General features: G+C 43.1%; 1 protein-coding gene and 1 long non-coding RNA gene across 2 annotated transcripts in view; both read left to right on the forward strand.

Annotated features, from left to right (window-relative positions):
- The window catches only part of ap4b1 (adaptor related protein complex 4 subunit beta 1), a 55,868-nt gene extending 38,240 nt beyond the window's left edge, over positions 1-17,628 (forward strand). The window contains 10 exon segments of the mRNA XM_034087203.2: positions 16,364-16,443; positions 16,445-16,468; positions 16,470-16,518; positions 17,072-17,208; positions 17,210-17,259; positions 17,261-17,374; positions 17,376-17,452; positions 17,455-17,492; positions 17,494-17,520; positions 17,522-17,628. Coding sequence (XP_033943094.1) covers positions 16,364-16,443; positions 16,445-16,468; positions 16,470-16,518; positions 17,072-17,208; positions 17,210-17,259; positions 17,261-17,374; positions 17,376-17,452; positions 17,455-17,492; positions 17,494-17,520; positions 17,522-17,578 — 653 coding nt within the window. The 3' untranslated portion in view covers positions 17,579-17,628.
- On the forward strand, positions 3,012-5,086 carry LOC117449492 (uncharacterized). Its single transcript, XR_004552490.2, has 3 exons — positions 3,012-3,311; positions 3,401-3,544; positions 4,998-5,086. It is a non-coding gene; the product is annotated as an uncharacterized lncRNA (long non-coding RNA).
- Positions 17,629-24,387: the final 6,759 nt, after the last annotated feature.

The raw sequence follows: 24,387 nt of genomic DNA on the forward strand, positions 1-24,387 counted from the left end.
CCACACGCAAACACACAGTACACCCGCGACTGTTACAATGAAGACTCGATAATCAGCTCACAGCATATAGGCAGGGGTAAAGTGCTATTTTTTACGAGTGGGGAGCGGACCTCACCTTCTCCAGGGGGGTCCGGGGGGATGCCCCCCCCGGGAAGATTTTTTTTAAATATTGAAGTTAAAAGCATCAATCTGGTGCATTAAGAGATCTATGGATACATCTCTCAACACCCAAACACAACTGTAAGCAGATGTTCTTTTTCTTTATGGATATTTTACAAATCACTCCCCTTTCAAACTGTATTCTTGTTTTACTGCCATATAGTATTTCATAACTGCTTTTCCTTTATTCTCTTATTGTTTGTATAACTATAATGATCATATGAAAGTGTGCCGCGGAAATAATCTTTTGAATAATTTGTGACCAAACAGTTTGAGACCCACTGAGATAACTTAGACTAAAGTTAACTATCTAAACACTCAGAGTCCTTTAGCTCACCTGAGCCTCTCAGTCTGAGAGGAGAGCTCTCCTCCAGCTTGTTGTGGAACCACCAACAGCTCCGTATGTCCGTTAGTGCAGCTAGCTAACTGCTACACACACACACACACACACACACACACACACACACACACACACACACACACACACACACACACACACACACACACACACACACACACACACACACACACACACACACACACACACACACACACACACACACACACACACACACAGCCGAGCTTGAATGACACAAGCACACTTTTATTTCCATGCAACTCTCTGATTGGTCTGGTGTCTTGCCTCTGTTGCATTCACTGAACACGGGAAATTACAGTGCTGCCGTCCTCTCTAGTGTCTTGATGAGGTTCACGTAAAGCACGGTTAATGTATTATATTATTGAGGTAGAATTGTCTGGTGCTACAGAAAAAACATTCGGGGCAGGCCAAAATATTATTTTACCAACAATGTGGAATTGATTGGCTACATATTACACAGATTATGCACAGCGGGAGCAGCAATAACCGTCAAATAATAATTCAGACAGGGGAGCTCCGCACCCCCTGCCTGCCGCTAGGGGGTGCTGCAGTGCCCTCAGCACCCCCCTTCCCGCACCCATGAGCTTGTTTGCAATAAGTATATAAATTATATTCTAGAGTTTGCCTGAATCATTGCGTAGGTGTGTAGTGTGATTCTTTGTAGTTTTATTTTGTTTTCATCCCGTTGGATTTGACGTGATCTGAACAGGACATTGCACACTCACTGATGGCTGCTGCTTGATAGCGCGCGAAGGTCCGTTTACGCCGGTTACAACATGGGGAAATGCAAGTTTGCATCCAAATGGTTGGAGGATATGGAGTTCGAACCATGGCTGAGGCCCGTTTCTGGGAATAACCGTGAGGCCTACTGCTGCGTGTGTCGGAAGGCGATTAGTGTTGCCTCGATGGGGATCAAAGCTGTCTGGTCCCACATGCTAAGTGCTAGCCACAAAGCCGCTTTGGGACGCTAACAGCAGCTCTCAATCGCGCATTTCTGCGCAACATCACCGCCCCCACCCACCATCGCTGAAGCTACTACAGCCTCCTCCACTTCATCTAAAGTTACTGCTGACCTCCGAGTGATGCTGGCCGCCACTCCAACACTGCGGGCAGAGATTCTGTGGTGCCTCAACAACGTAATTAAACACCAATCCATCAATTCCAATGAAGGGATTTCCGATCTTTTCCAAGCTATGTTCCCAGATTCGGAAATAGCCAAGAAGTTCGCCTGTGGAAAAGACAAAACAGGGTACATAGTCCGATTCGGCTTGGCCCCTTACTTTAAAGAACAGCTCGTTAATAGCATCAACAAGGCTGGGCCGTTTGTGCTGATGTTTGACAAGAGCCTTAATCAAGCCACCAAGAAAAAACAGATGGACGTCCACATTCGTTATTGGGATGATGGCTGTGTCCGGGCCAGGTATCTTGGGTTGCAATTTTTGGGACACGGAAGAGCCGAGGACTTGTTGCATCACATTAAAGTAAGTGTATCTCTAGTCTACTTGCATTTCGTGTTTAGGGCCTGCCTGGGCTATAGCCACGGGTCTTTTTTCTTCAATCAATTTTTATTTTCAAAACATTTATTATGAATATGAATTATGTGCTTTGTAAACGACTGAATCTTTTGTGGCACACATGGCTATTTTCGGTAGATTTGGCATCTTTTCAGACGCTCTTAGGCAATTAGCGAGTATTATTTAAGATGCGACTAGCGACACATTTTTACGACAAGTTATTACCGGGGGAAATGCGAGAAATATACATAAAGATCTATTATGTGGTAATTTAGCATGCTGCTCAGAGTAATCTCAGTCAGCAGCAGCGCCATATAGATAGAATAGATAGATTATATTATACGGCTCTGGTTAGCAGCAGCACAGCGTCTCTCCCTCTGGTGAGAGTGAGTAACTATGGTTACGGGAACGCTCTGTGTCTCTGTCGCCCTGAAACTTTCTCACGATTCACAGTGGGAGGAGAGAACGGAGATACCACCAGTAATTTGTTTCAATTATAAAATGTAAGTTAATATTGCAATCTTGCTTCATGAAATTTGAACACCAAATAAATGACTAATTTAAGTGTTATGAGTGACAAACCTGTAGTTGCACCTTACCGTGCATCTGAATGACCCTGTATTTCAAGAATACACTTTCAAGGATTGTTGTCATTAATTTATTACTGTTAATTCACAGGAATGTGGTGCACAACTGAAGATGAGGCAGCTTATGTCTGTCAGCATGGATGGACCCAACGTCAACTTCAAATTGGTGAATCTTCTACAGAAAGAGCATGCAGAGCTCTATGGAGGTGCTCAGCTTGTCCTTGTTGGAAGCTGTGGCCTTCACACCCTCCACAACGCAGTAAAGGCAGGTTTTACGATGTGGCAGCTTGAAAGGCTCCTGAGAGCAATGCACTACCTCTTCCACAACGTTCCTGCGAGGAGAGAGGACTTCACCAGTCTGACAGGGTCCTCCTGCTTCCCACTACCATTCTGCGGCCACAGATGGGTTGAAAATGTCCGTGTGGCAGAGAGAGCGGTTGAAATTTGGCCGATGCTACAGAAGTACGTGGATGGTGTCAAGAACAAGAAATCCCAAACCCTGCCACAGCCTCTTATGACACCATTGCGGCAGCACAAGGGGATCCACTCATCATAGCCAAGCTGCAGTTCTTCTTTGCGATATCCAGGACCTCCAGCCCCTTCCTGTTAAAATTTCAAACTGATGAGCCAGTGATGCCCTTCTTAGCTAAAGACTTGGCTGAGTTACTGAAGGTAATAATAACAGTAATTAAACTGAATTTGATTAATCCACACTAATGGTTCTGTCATTGATTTCTTGTTATTTCTTTATAATATGGTAGAGTCTACTGAGACGGTTTGTGAAGAGGGAGCTCCGAGAGGACATCACCCCCCTGAAGCTCACCAAAGTCGATGCCGCTGATGAGAAGAACTGGGTCTCCCCGATGAATGCTGACATAGGCCTTGGTGCTGAATCTGTCATCAAGGTAATTTTGATATATTTTCAGAGATGTACTGTACAGGGTTTCCGTTAGCCGGTAATTACCGGTTTTTAGCTGGTCAAATTTATAAAAAAACGGTAAATTCAAAACCTGACGGTCAAAATGTCTGGTAATAATTAGGGAGGCTCCGATCGATCGGCCGCTGGTCATTATCGGCCGATATTCACTCTTAATAGTTTGATCGGTGCTCTCTATAAAGGCCGATCAGGAGAGCTGGATCTGATCGATATGGACATAAACGCGAGTGAAGTGTAACCGGACGCGAGAGAGAGATCAGATCAGCTGCTGAGTCTGACGGAGACACGCAGCTCTGCAGGATCACCTGAAGCCCCGCCCTCTGTTTAGCGCGCTGCAGGAGCTGCATGAGAAACTGACGGGCTGTCAGGAGAGAGAGAGGGGAAAAGAGAGGCTCCGTTTCTCCCGTGTTATTATTCAAAGTTGATGTAAACTTCTGAATAATGTACGTTATCTACTACAAGTAGTTTGTTTGAATGTAATAATTATGTTGTTTGTTGTTTGTGGAATCATTTATTGAAAAATGAATCTGAATTTTTCGATCTGTTACGATTATAAACTGAAGCAATATAAAAATGAGCCCCGTGAACTGAGTTTTAAACATCAGCATATCTGCTCATAGTCCGGTAATTACCTGCTAACGGAAACTCTGCTACACAACTATTATTATTATTGAAATATGACCGGTAAGTTTCAAATTAGTCCGGTAAAATGAATTCTGCCCGGACATTTGACCGGCGAGAAAAAATCCTAGCGGAAACCCTGGTACTGTATATGTATAGATGTATACAGTTATGGGCCTACTATGTCTTTGCTCCACCTGTACACTGATCCAGCCAGTGGTATATGATAAATTGAACTTTTTACCATTTTATTATGCTAATGGAGGGACATTTATAAATCATCCATTCTGCACAATTTACAGTCTATGTATTATTTGTCAGGCACTTCAGAGCAAACCAGGGAGCAGAGTAGGTGAGCTTTCTGTGCTCACGTTCAGGAAAGAGTGCATGAAGGGCCTGGCTGCAATGGTCAAGAAAGTGCAGGAGAAAAGCCCCCTCAAATTTCCAGTCGTCAGGCACATTGCATGTTTGGATCCCACAAACATGAGCAGGGATCCAGAGTGGTGCATCGGAAAGATGAGTGTAGTCCAAAGATTCCTGGAGGACAAGCAGTTGGCAGGAGGAGTTTCAGCTGGTAGGAACAAGTATTGTTTAGGGACAATAGAAGCTTGTGTGAATTTAATTATTACGCATTCTTGTTTAAATTTGTTTTAGGAAATCTACAATACACTGTGCTTTTTATGTGTACAGATGCTGCGCGCTATGTATCTCTCAAACGAATGATGAAGCAGATGACTGTGGAATGAAATATAATGACATATGAATAATTACTTCTTTAATTTTCTCTGTCAATGTTGTAGGTGATGTGATCGTCCAGCAATTTGAAAGATTTCTGTCTGTTGAGGGTAGAGGTGAAGGCTTCCTCTCCTTCCAGCCATTTGAGCAGCGGCTCGATGTTTTCCTGCACGAAGCTCTCAGCACATACCCTGAGCTGCGGAGATTCTGCCAGAGCCTTCTACTTCTGTCCCATGGTCAAGCCACGGTTGAAAGGGGGTTCTCGGTCAACAAGGAGGTTGAAACTGTCAACCTCCTTGAAGAATCCATGGAGGCACAAAGGTTGATCTGCGACCAGGTTAGTGTCTGTGGGGGCGTTCTAAAGGTGCCACTCACCAAGGAGCTCCTGGCTTCTGCAGCCTTCGCAAGATCAAGGTACAGGATTTACCTGGATCAACAACAGAAGAAGAGACAGAGTGCCACACAGAGCCTCAAGAGAAGAGCAGTTGAAGATGAGCTAGAACAGCTCAAGAAGAAAAGGAAGATCCTAAAAGAAGTGTGCGGCGTCCTTCAGAAAGATGCTGATCAACTTGCTGAGCAGGCTGAGGGAAAAGCTGGATCTTTAATGGCTCAACTGCTAACAAAGTCCAACACCCTCAGGAGGAGGCACAAAGAGAAACGCATTGAGCTGGAACAAACCTAAAAAGAGTGGGACAGCAAAGCAAATGAATTGAGGCACATGCCATGATGGGTATTTGTGACCTCCTACATGGCATTACCCCGCTGAAGCTGACCAAAGTTTAATGTATATTTCATAGTACAACATTTTGTCAATTGTTTTGTTTATTGGTCAAATACTGGTTTATTTTTCTAATAAACCTTGCATTGGGTTGGTCACAAAATTCATTCTCTTGTGCTTTGTTCTATCTGAATTATGATAAGGAGTTATCATAAACGGTTTAGTTGTGCTATCTTACAATCAATACTGTATATAGTAAATGTGAGGTAAAGTGTGTCGCCAATGTTAGAACTTGAAGTGGCGATGAGGTCTTAAAATGTATGGAAAGGGTCTTGAAAAAGGTCTTAAAAGGTATTAAATTTGACTTCAGGATTCCTGTATAAACCCTGGATCGGAGCATCGGACATTTTGACCGGCAGGTTTTGAATTTACCGGTTTTTATTAAATGTTACCAGCTAAAAACCGGTAATTACCGGCTAACGGAAACCCTGCTACAGATAGCACCAAACATGATGGTTACTTGTTATTATTTAGGGCTGCCTGTATGGATCAGGTTTTTGCCAAAGCGAGCCCTTTTACTATAATAATAATATGTTATGTATTATATCATTGGTACAATGAGTGACATCTAGTGACGGATTTTGGAACATTGATTTGATTTTTCTCATGGCAGTTAGACTCTAGAGACAAACCAGTGGACTTTATGTTTAATCTGTGTCTGCCCCTCTGTAGTATTTTATTATTATTATTATTATTATTTATTATTATTATTATTATTTTATCCAATATTACATCTGGTTTATATATTAGTCACTTTGTTGTAGTATTTTATCCAATATTACATCTGGTTTATATATTAGTCACTTTGTTATGAAATGCCAGATTTTATGCCTTGGTTTGAACATTCAATCCTGAAAATAAAAAATCAACCAGATTAATGTTTCTTTAATCCTGACCTGACTAGTGGTAAGTAAATATGTATAGGAAGACGAGTTAAGGGATAGAGGAGAAAAGGTTATAGTATAATTACAGATATTAACCAAAGTGCAGCCATCTGATAATGTACTATCTATTATTAAAGATCAGAGGAAAACAACAGAATGAGAAGGGTAAATCCGGAATACCAATAAAGAAGCAAAGAGATTGTAGAGCAGTGAGAAGGAAAAAAGCTTGGTGTGTCAATTAATTACATTGCCAGTATTTTTCGTTGTTGTGAAAAAAAAATCGCCCCCTCTGATCTTTTAACAGCCCCCTCAGTCATTTCATCCTGGAGCCGGGCCTGGTCGAGACTAATGTAACATTGTGGTCCCAGACACAACATCAAATTAGTCTGCAACAAACAGATCCTCATGGGACATTTTAGATTTTGTATGCAAGTTCAAACAGATCCCAGTGCTGATGTTTCCGAAATAATGCAGCAAGGCAAGGCACATTTATTTATATAGCACCTTTCAACACAAGGCAATTCAAAGTGCTTTACAAAAGTGAAAGACATTAAAAGTCCCATGTCATGGCCATTTCTACTGATCATAATTCCATTGTTGAGGTATACTAAAATAGATGTATACCCTGCAATTTTCCAAACTCACATTGGTTTCTCATACAGCATCTCTGTAAAGTATGTGTATTCATGCTCTGTCCTAAACGGCTTGTTGGAGCTCCTGCCCCCCCTCCCTGTGAGCCCAGTGTACTCTGATTGTTCGGGACGTTGAGAGGCTCGTTGCTGCGATCTGATGCGAGGAGCGGAAGCCCGTCTGCTCCTCGCAGCAGATCGCAGCAACGAGCCTCTCGGCGATGCAGCGAGAACAAGCAAAATTCATCCTGAGCACACACAAACACTCACAGCCGAAGTAAAAACAATAAGTGTGGCTTGATATTGAGTGAGAAAAAGGTTTATAACCAGGGGTGCACATAACTTTTTTGCCCTGGTTCTCAAAGGAGCACCTGGAGATGTTGCTTGGTGCGCATCCTTAAAATGAAAAAAAACAGACCTTTTGAGGGGTTCTTGACTTTATGAACGGGAGGGGAGGTGCGCTAGTGAGCACGCTCATGATCTGTTCGCTGTTGACTGTATGCCTCGCAGCAGGGTTACTGTGCGGAGCGCATAAAGCAGACCCTTCACACGATAGCGAGGGGTAGAGCGAGGGATCACAGATGCCGTCTTGCTCGCGGACAGATTAAAACAATTAAACCTAAATGGCTTGTGAATTATACTTTGGCGGCCGTTAATATACCTGGGCGGCCCGCCCAAGTAAAGTCTATGTGTGGGAAACCCTGCTATCTTACCCGTTCTTATGCCACTCGCAAATATCTCTCTCTCTCTTCTCTCTTTTCTATCTCTCTCTTCTGTCTTTTCTCTCTCTCTCTTCTCTCTCTCTCCTCTCTCTCTCGTCTCTCTCTCTCTCTCTCTCTCCTCTCTCTCTCTCTCTCTCTCTCTCTCTCATCTCTCTCAATGTTGGTGCGCAAATGCGCCTTTTTTCAAATGATCCGGTGCTCTTTTTTGGCGGGGGGTGCGCACCTGTGCACCAGTTAACTGTCCTTACCAGCAGGCAGCGGTAGTGTGTAGTCGTCATTCAAAAGAGGCAACAACCGGAAGACAGACTATACACCGAGAGAAGAAGAACATGTGTGATATAAACAAACAACAAATAGCGTCTGGGATCCATTTTCACTCTCTCTCGTCGATCGAAAACATGTAAACATAAAAAATAAGCTCTTGCGTCCAGGTGAGATGAAAATGAAAAAGATGAACCGTCTGTGTGCCTTCTTAATCGTTTGTTTTGGTCCCTCACTTCCGCTTCGCTTCTCATGCACTGACTCTCTAAGCTGAACAGCCAATCAGAGTGATGTCTTTGTCCGACTTTTTTTGGCCTCCCGCGGCCGATTCAACGTGAAAGAGGTGTGAAAATGTGCCGTGAAGCAACGACGGTGCGAGACACACCAACCTGAGTAGGGCGCCGCGAATGTCCGACTGCCTCTGACGGCCTCTGACTCCCAAAATCGGGTAGGTGTGTCAGGGCCTTTAGAGTTTTACTCCCTACAGGGTGTACTTTGAGGGTGTTTGACTCCGCAGACCGTTTACATGCATAAAAACCTTCATAACACACAAGGGGACGGGTAATAACCGGAAAAGCATGACATGGGACCTTTAAGAAAATGGCATTTAAAAACAGTCATTAAAAAGCAAAGATAATCAAATAAACATTAAAAGAAAAAAATACAAGGATAAAAGTTACAGTGCAGTTTAAGATATGAATAGTTCAATTAAAAGCAGCGGCAAAAAAAAAGCCTGGATTTAAAAGTAGTCAGAGTTGCAGCGGACCGGCAGGTTTCTGGGAGTTTGTTCCAGATATTTGGAGCATAATAACTGAACGCTGCTTCTCCATGTTTAGTTCTGACTCTGGGGACAGAAAGCTGACCAGTCCCTGAAGACCTGAGAGATCTGGATGGTTCATAATTTAGCAGTAGGTCAGAAATGTATTTTGGGCCTAAGCCATTCAAAGCTTTATAAACCAGCAGCAATATTTTGAAATTAATTATTTGACAGATAGGAAGCCAGTGTAAAGACTTCAGAACTGGAGTGAAGTGATCCACTTTCTTAGTGTTAGTGAGGACTCGAGCAGCAGCGTTCTGAATTAGCTGCAGCTTTCTAATAGATTTTTTAGTGATACCTGTAAAGACACCATTGCAGTAGTCGAGTCTACTGAAGATAAAAGCATGGACAAGTTTTTCCAAATTCTGCTGTGACATTAGTCTTTTAATCATAGATATGTTTCTTTAGTTGATAGTAGGCTGATTTAGTAACTGTTTTAATGTGACTGTTGAAACTCAGGTCAGAGTCCATGACTACACCTAGATTTCTGGCTTTATCTGTTGTTTTGAACATTGCAGGCTGAAGCTCAGCGCTAACTTTAATAGTTCTGCCTTGGCTCCAAAAACCATTACCTTAGTTTTATCTTTGTTTAATTGGAGAAAGTTCTGACACATCCAGTCATTGATTTGTTCAATGCACTTACTCAGTGTTTGAATTGGAGCATAGTCTCCTGGTGAAATTGTTACGTACATTTGTGTGTCATCTGCATAGCTATGGTAACTTATTTTGTTGTTTTTCATTATCTGACCCAGATAATGTAAGCATGTAGATGTTAAAGAGAAGAGGCCCCAAGATGGAGCCTTGAGGTACCCCATATGTCATCATACTTGCCAACCCTCCCGATTTTCGCGGGAGACTCCCAATTTCATTGCCTTCTCCCGGTTTCCTCCCGATTTCTGACAAAATCAGATTTACTCAGGACTGTTTCCACTCGGACTTTAATACAGCTCCACCATTGTTTGGTTGCCATGGTAGTGCGTCTCTTTAGTAGCGTGCAACTGAAAGTCTGAGAGAGTGCGGAAGATAGTCACAGAAAACAGAACAAGAATCGACAACTCTACCCTCTGCTCACTCCTTTCCAACCCACACATATGCTCCATTGAGGATGGTGCTACAGGCCACAAGGCAGTGCACTTACAACTACAATAAGCATGTTAATGTTAATCTAACACAGCTCCGGCGATCCAATAGCACCCCCCCCCCCGCGGTGGTTTTGGAAATGCTCCCGATTTCTGAGGTCTCAAGGTTGGCAAGTATGCATGTCATATTTGTCAACTCAGATGTGTATTTACCTATAGAAACCAAGTTATATATATTTGTTCTGTCCTTTTAAGTAGGATTCAAACCAATTTAGAACTGTTGCCGAAAGTCCCATCCAGTTTTCCAGTCGGTCTAGTATATGTGTCAAACGCAGCACTGAGATCTAATAATACTAACACTGAAGTTCTGCCACTTTCTGTGTTTAAGTGGATGTCATTGAAGACCTTTACAAGAGCAGTCTCAGTGCTGTGGTTTGGACGAAAGCCTGACAGTAACACATCAAAACAGTTATTTAATTGCAAGAAATTACTCAACTGTTGAAAAACAACTTTTTCAATGATTTTACCTAGAAATGGCAGGTTTGATATGGGTCTGTAATTGTTCATTAGTGAAGCAACTAGTTTATAATTTTTTTTATAGTGGTTTAATGAGTTTTCAGGGCCTGTGGAAAAATACCTGAGTGAAGATACTTGTTTACTATATAAAGTAGATCTGAGGCCATGCAATGAAAAACATTTAAAAAAATCCTGTTGGAATAATATCAAGGCAGCAGGAGGAGGATTTCAGAAGTTGAATAATGTCCTCTAGGTTTTTATCATTAATCTGATGGAATTGTGTCATGGTGTTTGAATTGATATTAGGTGGACACAGGGACAAAACATTTGCTGTTCCTGATGCAGAGGCACTGACTGCTTGTCTGATTTTCTGAATTTTGTCAGTGAAGAAGGCAAAGTCATTGCAGGCCCTGGTGGATAGAAATGCAGAGGCTACTGACACTGGGGGGTTAGTTAGTCTGTAGCAAATAAGGCACGTGCAATGTTTTTGTTTTTGGTAATGATGTCAGAGAAGAAAGACTGTCGTGCAATTTTCAATTCCAAATTATAAAGGCCAAGTCTCTCTTTATAGATTTCAAAATTAACCTGGTGATTTGTTTTTCGCCACCTACGTTCAGCTTTTCGGAACTCTCTTTTTTCTGTTTTCACGGTCATGGCCTTTCTTCATGGAGATATTTTCTTGCCAGTCACTTCCTTTATCTTAGTTGGAGCAATGGCATCTATAACATTTTACATTTTTGAATTAAAATGATCTACTAGCTCATTTACTGAGATGTTAGCAGGGGCAAATGTGAAAGAGTAAACATTTCCTTAGTATTTTCAGTTAAATATCGCTTTGTGGTTACCTCTCTTTGACAATTTTGGTGAACAGAAATAGAGCTCTCAAAGAAAACACAGGAATGATCAGAGAGTGCAACATCAGTCACCACAACCTCAGAGATATTCAGACCCTTTGAGATAATTAAGTCCAGAGTGTGCCCCTTATTGTGCGAGGCAGAGATGGGGACTCGAGTTTGTGACTCGGATTGGAGTCGCACACACAGAGACTTCAGACTTGACTTGGACTCCTGCTCAAAAGACTTCGGACTCGACTTGGACTCGTGTTTTGGGACTCGTGAACAATCATTGTGTTTTCTATTTTTGGTGTATTAAAGGTGGGGTAGGTAAGAGAAACCGGCTCGAGATCGCTAGAATTTGAAAATACACAACCGAAGAAAATCTGCCACTTCCTTACAGAGCCCCTCCTCCAACACACACGTACGCGCACATGACCAATGAGGGCACGAGATAAGTTTGTGCCCCGATGGGAGGCTGACAGGCATGTAGGCTATCCAGCTATTTTAGAATATTTTAAAATAATTGGTCGTACTTTTTACAGTATTGCGGCTTCCACAGATAAAAAAATTGTATGGATTTTTTGTCAAAGCACTTTGATTACATTACATTGCATTTAGCTGACGCTTTTATCCAAAGCGACTTACAATAAGTACATTCGACCAGGAAGACACAACCTTGAAGAAAACAGAATCATAAAGTACATCAGGTTTCATAGAGCCAAGCATTTCAAGTGCTACTCAACTGGCTATAAATAAGCCAGTCCTTTATTAGTATATAAGTGCTCTGTTAGCAGTTCTTTGTTAGTAATTCTATCGCTCGAGGTGGAGTCGAAAGAGATGAGTTTTCAGTCTGCGCCGGAAGATGTGCAGGCTTTCTGCTGTCCTGATGTCAATGGGGAGCGCATTCCACCATTTTGGAGCCAGGATAGCAAACCCACGTGTTTTTGCTGATGGGAACTTGGGTCCCCCTCGCAGCGAGGGTGCAGCGAGTCGTTTGGCTGATGCAGAGCGTAGTGCACACGCTGGGGTGTACAGTTTAACCATGTCCTGGATGTAGGAAGGGCCAGATCCATTCGCAGCATGATATGCAAGTACCAGTGTCTTGAAGTGAATTCTAGCAGTTACCGGAAGCCAGTGAAGGGAGCGGAGGAGCGTAGTGGTGTTGGAAAATGTAGGAAGGTTGAAGACCAGACGAGCCGCTGCATTCTGGATGAGCTGCAGAGGTCGGATGGCACATGCAGGTAGACCAGCCAGGAGGGAGTTGCAGTAGTCTAGGCGTGAGGTGATGAGAGCCTGGACCAGAAGCTGCGTCGCTTTCTGGGTCAGCTGGGGACGTATCTTCCTGATGTTGTAAACGTGTATCTGCAGCAAAGGGTTGTAGCAGCGATGTTTGCAGTGAAGGACAGGTTGTTATCTAGGATCACACCCAGATTCCTTGCAGTCTGGGTCGGGGAAACAACAGAGGTGCCGATGTTGATAGTCAGGTCAAGAGTGGGACAATCTTTTCCCGGAAGGAAAAGCAATTCAGTCTTGTCAAGGTTGAGCTTGAGGTGATGAGCGGACATCCACTGAGAGATGTCAGCTAGACAAGCAGAGATGCGTGCGACGACCTGGGTCTCTGAGCGGGGAAAGGGCAGAATTAATTGGGTGTCGTCAGCGTAGCAGTGGTATGAAAAACCATGCGGGCTAATGACAAATCCGAGCGAGTTTGTGTACAGGGAGAAGAGGAGGGGACCAAGAACAGAGCCCTGAGGGACCCCTGTAGTTAATTGACAAGGGTCGGACTCGGACCCTCTCCAAGTTACCCTATAGGTACGGTCTTTGAGGTATGAGGTGAGGAGGGAAAGTGCAGAGTCTGAAACTCCAAGTTCTTGGAGAGTGCGAAGGAGGATATGATGGTTCACCGTGTCGAATGCAGCAGACAGGTCCAACAGGATGAGGACAGAGGAGAGGGAGGCTGCTTTAGCAGTGTGCAGTTCCTCAGTGACAGCAATGAGAGCAGTTTCTGTGGAGTGACCTGCCTTGAAACCAGACTGGTGCGGATCCAGAAGGTTGTTCTGATGGAGATAACAGGAGAGTTGTTTAAAGACAGCGCGTTCAAGTGTTTTAGACAGGAACGGGAGGAGAGAGACAGGCCTGTAGTTTATAACATCAGACGGGTTGAGAGTGGGGTTTCTTTAGGAGAGGGTTTACTCTTGCCTCCTTGAGACTGGTTGGAAAGTGACCAGAAGTTAGAGAAGTGTTGATGAAATGGGTGAGAAACGGTAGAATATCAGGAGCGATAGTCTGAAGGAGGTTTGAAAGGATAGGGTCCAGAGGACAGGTGGTAGGGCGGGCAGAGGTAATGAGGGTAAGAACCTCACTTGGCGAGAGAGGGGAAAAGGAGGTTAGTGTGCGGGTGGAAGGAGGGTCTGGTGACCCAGCGGTGAATAAAGGTGAGTCAGAAAAAGAAGAGTGAATATCATCAACGTTTTTTCATTGCTATCGGGATGTTAAGAGCATTCCATGGAATATAACAAAAAGTGTATCTCGAGCCGGTTTCTCAAACTTACCTACCCCACCTTTAACATTAACATTAACATCATGGTAACACCATGGCGACCGGCGGCACACCTGCAGCTGTACCGCTTGTAATTAGGTTCAACTATAAAAACTTAGAACAAAACGCCGGCGGCACCAACAAAAGGAGCGCACACTGCAAAGTCTGCAATATTAAAATCAAGGATGCTGGTGCAACAACGTCAAATTTCATCAGGCACTTGAAAACTCACCCGGAGAGGTCAGTCACATTAACGCATATGGACGGTTAGCAAACATGTTTAGCTCAGCATCAGCTCTGTAATGTTAACTTAGCTTGCTGCTAGCTTTGTAACTGAATATTTGAAAAGATGAGTGAATGTTTGCTTGTCACACTTGTTTGCGTTGAGTGGCGTTGACATCCAACTCTTGACATATGACATAAAAAAGGTCGGTCACGTTAATCATTACGTTCCGCTGCCACCATCTACTGGCTAACGTTAAACGTAGAAAAAAACATAGTTACATACATAAATACATCTGTCGGTTTATAGGCAGGTTACAGGTTTATTGTTGACCACGTAACGTTAATGTTACAGGTTTATCAGGTTACCATTACACTGGGTTTGAGTGAGAGGATAGAGGAATATGTTTATTTATTGTAGACTTAAAAGATGTAATTAGAGACCCAGTGTAATTAAACAATACGGTTGCAGAGGTCAAATTTTAACATTTTTGTCCACTGGCCAAATGGCTAGCCTAGTGAATGTTGAAATGTTACCAGCCACTCAATAGATTGCCATTGTTATTTTTGGCTGGTGCGTGCAACATACAGTACCAGCCACGTGCATGATTTACCAGCATTTGGCTGGAGCCAATCCTGCAATTTCTCCACAGGTGAAAAAGTTGACATGCTGAAAACCCAACCCCTGCAGGAGGGTCTGGGGGGATTCTCCCCCAGGAGATATTTTGAAATACTAACATAAAATACACATTCTGGTACTCTCTTGAGAAGAAAAAAAAAAAAAAAATCTATTTGTAACGGAGGTGATCTCTGGGCCCATAGATCTCGGCCTCCGTTACGGGTAATATAGCACTGAAAACATTGCACAGGAAGCATGGGAATATATGTAATTTATGTAAGTTTGTCTGTCTCTGTTTCCTGGTTTCATGTTAAAAGTGTTCCCCTTCCCCCATGTCTGTGGCTGTTGATTGTGTGCACCTGGTGCCCTGTGTTGTCTCCTCCCCCCCACCTGTGTCGAATTGCTGATTAGTGTGTGTATTTAGGGTCTGTTGCCCTGTCTGTTTGGAGGCTGGTAGTGTGGGTGAGATCCTTGTGGCTGCTGACTGTGTTCAGGGGAACAGCAATTGAGGCTGTGAATCATGTGCTTATGATTTGAATAAATGCCCACACCGGGTTGTAATTTTGGACGTTCTGCCTCCTTGCTTGGTCGGGCCGCTCAATTGTCAGCTTCACACTATTACTACACGACATATTTAAATGAAGCTGAACCTGCTGAACCTTCTCTCCTCACAAAGAGAAGAGGGAAGAGGCTGTGTGAATTACTTACATTGTGGATAAGGGTGGATAGCCCCCATTGTTCTGCGTGTCAAAATGAAAGACAGCCCACACACCTACCAATCATCAAACCGTGGGGTCTTATTTCATTACGTGTTGATTTCTATCAACACGTAATGTTGTATCGATGTATAGAGATGTACTACAGCAAAAGTATTCTCCGTCGGGACTTCCTGCAACAACACCACGCCGTTATCTTGATTCTGATTACATTATCAAAGATGTTCTATTGAGAAGACGATCACTGCGTGACAACAGTTTTCAAACCGTTTCTAGTCTTCGGTATTCTTGTTCTTGGGCAGCGTGAGAGCGTGAGATTGAGAGTGAAAGCGTGTGTCACACGCCAGATGCGTGAGAGTTGGCAACCCTGCTGTTGTAATTGGTCAACCGGTTAGAAATGTGTCGAAAATGTCCCGGCCTTTAGCAAATCACATACAATGTTTACAAAAATAAACTGTGGCATTAGTTAGCTAAACAAATGAATAGAAGTTTGTAACAGTAAGCTTTCCTCCAAACAACCAAAAATGTACAGTTCAACCTTTTGGCAACATGAAGCACCTATCTTTATGGAACACATTTTGTTCGACCTTTTTTATCACAAGCAAAACTGTTGTTGTAGCCAAGATGATCATCTATTAGAGCGGCTGACTGTAACTGTGTTCTTAGCTCAATGACAATAAAGTCTGTTTTTTAGAAAACAACAAATGCTCCGTCTGTCCACCTGGAGCTGCATCCTTATCCTTTCTTCTTTGACCTCTTTCCCTTCATTCCTTCCTGTGACCTCCCATCTTCATGCTTCCATGTGTTCTCCAGCCTCAGACAGAGCCCGTGGGTGTTCGGACTCCTCGGCTGAGGGACTGGCATCCAGTGTAGCCCCCCCGCTCAGTTTGTCCCCTCACTCCGGTTCTCAGCCCGGAGGGATTTTGAGCGTCTGTGGCTGCAGCGACAGGATTTGCATACTGAGCAAGGTAACGAGATGGAAGGAAAGCTTGTCTGTTTCTATTTTGACTGCTCAAATAGCAAACAAATTCACAATAAACATCTGCATATCATGTAGATTTAGATTTAGAGAGAAAACAGAGTGCCATACAAGTGTTTTTTGTATTGTCTTTTTATTCAAGTCTATACATTCATTGACAATACATATCAATATTCTCTTGTAGCTTTCTGTAGTGTACAATGCACACATACATGTATTACAAATTGTGTGGACAATACAGAGGCATGACTCTATGACTGTTAAACATGCTATAAATAAAAATTAATTATGAACATAACAAAGTTATGGAAGTGTACCTCAATGAAAGGCGCACATAGAAACAAATGATCACAAAAACACTGTCAATCCACTGTAGGTTTTTCCTGGGTTTTAACCACACTCTAGTAATGGATTTCCTGCTAGCAGCACTCAGGATTTGAAATAAATATTTGTCTTTACAGGAATTATTTTCTGGCTGGCCACTTTATATTTCAACTTCCATTTGTCTGTCTGACATCAGTTTCTCTGACTGTTGCGGCTAGATGCTGAGAAGCGAGAAGAGGAGGAGGATTGTGCATGTCTTGTGGAACACATCCGAGGCCCTGCAATAGCACACTGCTCCCCTCAAAGCCTTCAGGCTGCAATGCAGCTGGTCAACATCCAGACACTGGCCTTCACCCCCGCCGCACACACTCCCTTGGAGGGTGTACCTGTTCACACACACCCAGCACACACAGTGGCAACGCACCACACAGCACGCTCATAGTCGGGGAGCTGCTGTACACCGGAGAGGCAAATCAGGGGGTGGGGGTGGTAAAGACAGGCTCAGATGATGGAGAACTTGGTGGAGGGCAGCAAAGAGGAGCATGTGAGAGAGGGAGGAGACCGCATATCTGCTGGGCTGAGAGAGTCTGCCAGAGAAAATGGAGAAAGGAGGAGGAAGTGAAAGTGACTCTGAAGCAGCCAACCAAGAGATGACATCGCTCTGAAGGGGTTTTCTCTCCATCCTCACCACCGTACTGCACACACTGTCCTCAGAGAGGGCGTAAATATGCATTACACATGCACACACACACAAGCATCATTGGACCTACCTAGATGTGTTAAGTCATTCGGTCCACGTCTCAGATAAAGCCCCACCCCACGTATCTGTCTTACAAAAAGAAAAAGTCATTAGTACCCGTCTCATCCTAATAATATTGGCCAATTCATCTAACATGTTGAAAAACTATGACGATTGTTTATTAATATTATAGATATTTAGAGAACATAAATTATCAAAACTTTAAAAAATATGTTTGCTTAATTAAAACTGAAACAAACTAGAACTGAAGACCACTTCTCTGAAACTCACTCTGTCTTTAAGAAGTCCCTCACTGATCACAAGCATTCCCTCTCAAACGGAACTTGCGTAAACCACAGACAGAATGACAGAAAACCAGGTTAGCCTTTGGCCTGGTTTTAACCACACTCTACTAATGGCTTTCCTGTATTTACGGGAAATGTTTTCTGGCTGGCCACTGCACAAATGTATACTTCTCTTTTATTTAGGGATTGAGAGAAAAAGAATGGTCAAAGACAAACATGATGGAAACCACCTTTCACAGGAGGCAGAGCTTGACAAGGGAGGTGTACCCCAGTGCCCAATGCAGACAAGACAAAACATTTTGGAGGGCTCTTGGAGACATGTAAATGAACTGATTAAAAACAAATAAAACATGTGGATTGCTTTCTTAGCTATTTCCAGCTCAATCAGCTATTCTAGTTATTACATAAATGTAACCCCTTCTAAAACCATAGTGAGCTAAATCCAGCCTGGTCAACCCTGTTTTCAGCAAGAACTGTTATCAGTGTGCCTGTTGAGTTACCTTCAGTAAATACAATGACTGTTGGATTCAAGCGGCCTAAAGCAGATGTGGAGGAAGTATTCAGATTCCTTTACTCAAAATAAAAGTACAATATTTCCCTTTGAATGGTAGTGGCAGGTATAAGTATTGTGGCACAGAAATAATAGACTTAAATAGATTCCAAGTACCTCAAATGTGTACTTAAGTGTACTTGAGTAAATGACAATTCGCTTGTTGTGGAAAGTAACGTACATTGCTTAAGTATTGTACTTGAGTACGATTTGGGGCACCTGTACTTTACCTTAGTATTTATTTTATGCTCTACTCCACTACAATTTGGAAGCCAATGTTTGTACTTTTTATTCCACTATATTTACTTGACATAATTACTTAGTTATTTACAGATTCAGAATATGTGCTTAAAACACAATATAAATTAACTATCAGATATAATTATAGGTTAAGACAGCCAGCAGCAGTACATACAGTATGTGTGTATGTATATACAGTATTTATTAACCGGGAACGGGGATAATAAAGTATTGTTTCGATTTGTGAATTGTTTTTGTGAGGCACTTTGTGTTACCACTGTGTATGAAAGGTGCTATATAAATAAAGCTTGATATGATTGATAAAGTATGTGAAACATTTCGCTCCACTTTTACCAGCTGGGATGAACACATTAATGCTTACAAAATGAAGTCCAGTAATTTAATATATATAATAGGTACTTTCAAGTATATTTTGATACCAATACTTTTGTACTTTACTAAGTATTTAGGCTGTTAGGCTGTTTAGTTGGTGTTTACCAGGCTGGACAAGCTGGCCAGGCTGTTCTTGCTGGTTCAAGACCAGCCTGGTCAGCTAAACCAGCATAGCCCAGCATGGATGTCATGCTGGTCTATGCTGGTGAAGCTGGATTTATGCTGGTCTACCAGCAGTCTTGCTGGCGAAACTGAAACAGACACAGACAGAGAGGGCGGGACAACGGCGTGGAACGGCGAGACGGCAGTGGTTGAAAACAAATCAAATCAAGTTTTATTTATATAGCACATTAAAAGCGATTTTTGGCCGAAGGCCAAAGTGTCGTACATGTAATAACACATTACTACAATCACAATAAAGACAATAATTTACAACAGAAATATAAAAACAAAAGTGTCATGCGCCACTCTGACTAGAAGGCCAGGGAGAAGAAGTGTGTTTTTTAGTGTCGATTTAAAAAACCCTAGTGTCTGGGCCGACCTCACATGGAGGGGCAGAGTGTTCCAGAGCCTAGGGCCAGCTGCTCCGAAGGCTCGGTGCCCTCGGGTTTTGAGCCTGGTCTCGGGCACTACCAGCAGCAGCTGGTCAGCCGACCTTAAGGCTCTGGCTGGGGTGTAGCGATGGAGGAGTTTGGCTATATAGGCCGGAGCCAGCCCATTTAGGGCTTTGAAAACAAATAAAATGATTTTAAAATCAATTCGGAACCGAATTGGAAGCCAGTTTAGTGAGGCCAGAATTGGGGTGATGTGGTCACGCTTTTTGTGGCCAGTCAGAAGACGTGCAGCTGCGTTTTTGACTAGCTGCAGGCGTCTAATTGAAGCCTGGTCCATACCTGGTCCATACCCACATACAGAGCGTTGCAGTAATCCAGTCTTGAGGTAACAAAGGCATTAATAACCCTTTATAGATCTTTTAAAACTGATTCGAAAACATCTCTGAGAAGGCGAGAGGAATGCTGTCTACAGTGTTGTCGGCTGCAGGTGCATGACTACATCCGAGGAGAGAGGAGAGGGATACAGGCTCAAAGTGGTCGAGGACCAGCAGGGCACAGAAAGGGAGCAGGATTGGGCTAGCACTAGTGTGGGCTAGCCTAAGAGCAGATAAATAATAACAGATAAATAATGTAATAAACTTATCACAGAGAGTAGTCGATGGCACAATTGGGAGAAACATCACAGGGATTAACATTACATTACATTTAGCTGACGCTTTTATCCAAAGCGACTTACAATAAGTACATTCAACCAGGGAAGACACAACCTTGAAGAAAACAGAATCATATAAGTACATCAGGTTTCATAGAGCCAAGCATTTCAAGTGCTACTCAACTGGCTATAGATAAGTTAGTCCTTTATTAGTATATAAGTGCTCTGTTAGCAGTTCTTTGTTAGTAATTCTATCGCTCGAAGTGGAGTCGAAAAGAGATGAGTTTTCAGTCTGCGCCGGAAGATGTGTAAGCCTATCTGCTGTCCTGATGTCAATGGGGAGCTCATTCCACCATTTTGGAGCCAGGATAGCAAACCCACGTGTTTTTGCTGATGGGAACTTGGGTCCCCCTCGCAGCGAGGGTGTGCAGCGAGTCGTTTGGCTGATGCAGAGCGTAGTGCACGCGCGTTAATGATCGAATTGAGGACATAATAAAGGATAAAAAAAAACTGAGGTTTATGGCTGTTGGAGATTAAGAGAGAAATGTGCTCTGTTTTGGCTGCTTTGACTGCTGTCTGGTAGTCGGAAAGGCAAGCACGAAGGATTTCTAGGGAGACATGGAGTTTATCCTTTTTACATGTTCTCTCTGCACGCCTGCAAGCGCATCTGAGAGCACGAGTCATTGAGCCACGGCTCTGAGAGAACTTTGGTGCGTCTAGCGTAAAAGGAGCAACAGAATCCAATATACACTGAACACAAATATAAATGCAACACTTTTGTTTTTGCTCCCATTTTTCACGAGATGAACTCAAAGATCTAAAACATTTTCTATAAACACAAAATAACCATTTCTCTCAAATATTGTTCACAAATCTGAAAATCTGTGATAGTGAGCACTTCTCCTTTGCCGAGATAATCCATCCACCCTCACAGGTGTGGCATATCAAGATGCTGATTAGACAGCATGATTATTGCACAGGTGTGCCTTAGGCTGGCCACAATAAAAGGCCACTCTGAACGTTCAGTTTTGCTTTATTGGGGGGGTCCGAAAACCAGTCAGTATCTGGCGTGACCACCATTTGCCTCACGCAGTGCAACACATCTCCTTCGCATAGAGTTGATCAGGTTGTTGATTGTGGCCGTGGAATGTTGGTCCACTCCTCTTCAATGGCCTGTGCCAAGTTGCTGGATATTGGCAGGGACACTGGAACACGCTGTCGTATACCGCCGATCCAGAGCATCCCAAACATGCTCAATGGGTGACATGTCCGGTGAGTATGCTGGCCATGCAAGAAACTGGGATGTTTTCAGCCTCCAGGAATTGTGTACAGATCCTTGCAACATGGGGCCGTGCATTATCATGCTGCAACATGAGGTGATGGTCGTGATGAATGGCACATACAATGGGCCTCAGGATCTCATCAAGGTATCTCTGTGCATTCACAATTGCCATCAATAAAATGCACCTGTGTTCGTCGTCCATAACATACGCCTGCCCATACCATAACCCCACCACCACCATGGGCCACTCCATTCACAACATTGACATCAGAAAACCGCTCACCCACACGACGCCACACACGCTGTCTGCCATCTGCCCCGAACAGTGAAAACCGGGATTCATCCGTGAAGAGAACACCTCTCCAACGTGCCAGACGCCATCGAATGTGAGCATTTGCCCACTCAAGTCGGTTACGACGACGAACCGGAGTCAGGTGGAGACCCCGATGAGGACGACGAGCATGCAGGTGAGCTTCCCTGAGACGGTTTCTGACAGTTGTGCAGAGATTCTTTGGTTATGCAAACCGATTGTTGCAGCAGCTGTCCGAGTGGCTGGTCTCAGGACGATCTTGGGAGATGAAACATGCTGGATGTGGAGGTCCTGGGCTGGTGTGGTTTACACGTGGTCTGTGGTTGTGAGGCCGGTTGGATGTACTGCCAAAACTCTCTGAAATGCCTTTGGAGACGGCTTATGGTAGAGAAATGAACATTCAATTCACGGGCAACAGCTCTGGTGGACATTCCTGCTGTCAGCATGCCAATTGCACGCTCCCTCAAAACTTGCGACATCTGTGGCATTGTGCTGTGTGATAAAAGTGCACGTTTCAGAGTGGCCTTTATTGTGGCCAGCCTAAGGCACACCTGTGCAATAATCATGCTGTCCAATCAGCATCTTGATATGTCACACCTGTGAGGTGGGATGGATTATCTCGGCAAAGAGAAGTGCTCACTATCACAGATTTTTTCAGATTTGTGAACAATATTTGAGAGAAATGGTTATTTTGTGTATATAGAACATTCTTTTAGATCTTTGAGTTCATCTCGTGAAAAAATGGAGCAAAAACAAAAGTGTTGCGTTTATATTTTTGTTCAGTGTATATAGACATTTTTATTCATTGGATAAACCCCTTGAGATGCACCATCTCGTTTTCAAGGGGGGTCCCGACAATAGCAACAATTTACAGACATTGATAAACAAAAAGACAAAATGCAAAACATGACACACAAGACAAACCACATACAGTCTGTTAAGTAAAATTCAAACAATGCACACAATCATTACAATTTGAGAGACAGTCGAGCAAATCAGTTTCATCAATATCAGTTTCATTAATAACAAGTACAGACCAGTTGAAAGTGAGATGATAATGCATGTTTAATAATATACCCAATGATGCAAGAGATCTAATAGCAGCAGGTAAAGTATTCCAGTCTGTGGGGCTTTGAACATGAACGCTCTTCTGCCAATAAATGTTTTTGCAGAGGGGACAGAGAAATAAATCTGAACAGAATGTCTAACTTGATGATTTGACGAGTAGGGTACGCAATACTGCTTTAAATAAGGGGGATAGTTAAGATAAATGCATTTAAATATCAGCTGAAGCCAATGTATGTGTCTTCTTACATTTAAAGAAGGCTATTTAAGTTGGTTATATATTGTGCAGTGATGTGTACGAAAAGGACAACCAAGAACAAATCTGCATAGTCTGTTGTAGGCTATGTTGAGTGGAGCAAGATCTGATATATGTGCATTTTGGTAGACAACATCACAATAGTCCATAATCGGAAGAATAAATTGAGAAGCAATTCTCTTTCGGACACTGAGCGTAAAACACTGATTCCGTAATTGACTTTTTGTATTACATGCTTTATATGTAGTTTAAATGAAAGTTCAGAGTCTAGCCATACACCAAGATATTTAAAGCTATCAACTTTATGTCATCCTTACATGTTATTACTACATTAGGTTTGGATTTGAGCTTCTGCCTGGTACCAAATGTTAGAGAATAGTTCTGTCTTACTCCTAAGTGTCAAAGAATAATTCTTCCTTGCTCCTAAGATATTTAACCTTTCTGCCTGTTGACATTTACGACGAGCCCTAAGTCTGTTATCTGTCTTAAGGAATGGGAAGTCTCAGCTATTGTTGACATTACCAGTTTTATGATCGGTCAACTCTCGGTCACAGAACCAAAGAGTCAGATAAGTGATTCAGTGTCTCCAGGTGTTCACGTATTAGGGGTGTAACGGTTCACAGAAGTCACGGTTTCGGTTCGTACCTCGGTTTGGGGGTCACGGTTCGGTACGGTTCGGTCAACACACCTCCACTCCCTAAGCGTCCAATAGCGACGTTTGGTCAGTGTCCGTGGCGTCCAATTGTGACGCTCCTAGGCTCCTTCAGCGTCATAAATGGGACGCAAATAGCTTTCAACTGATTGCAATGTATTCCCATCTGCGTCGGGATTTGACGCTCATGGAAGCACGGCATTCGTTTATGCCGGCTGCCCTTAAAGGCAATGTGAGCGTCCATTCCCATTGGATAACGGAGAATTGTACACCCGGAAGTAAGTATTCCTCTTACTGTCGATTGATTTTACAGTGATATCTGCACTACTCATCGACTAAAAAACACCAGATTATCCTTGTTAATTACACAACATTGATTGGTTTAAATTGTGTGCAATGCTTTTGTATTTTTCCCCTTCGATTCGGAGAAACAAATATTTTTTTCTGAGTAAAGGATGGCAGAAGACACTACACTACCCAGAATCCCCAGCTATCATTTGGACTACACCATGTGCTCTGTTTGACAAACCCCGTTT

The sequence above is a fragment of the Pseudochaenichthys georgianus genome, chromosome 7 (assembly GCF_902827115.2).
Source record: "Pseudochaenichthys georgianus chromosome 7, fPseGeo1.2, whole genome shotgun sequence".
Classification (NCBI taxonomy): domain Eukaryota; kingdom Metazoa; phylum Chordata; class Actinopteri; order Perciformes; family Channichthyidae; genus Pseudochaenichthys; species Pseudochaenichthys georgianus.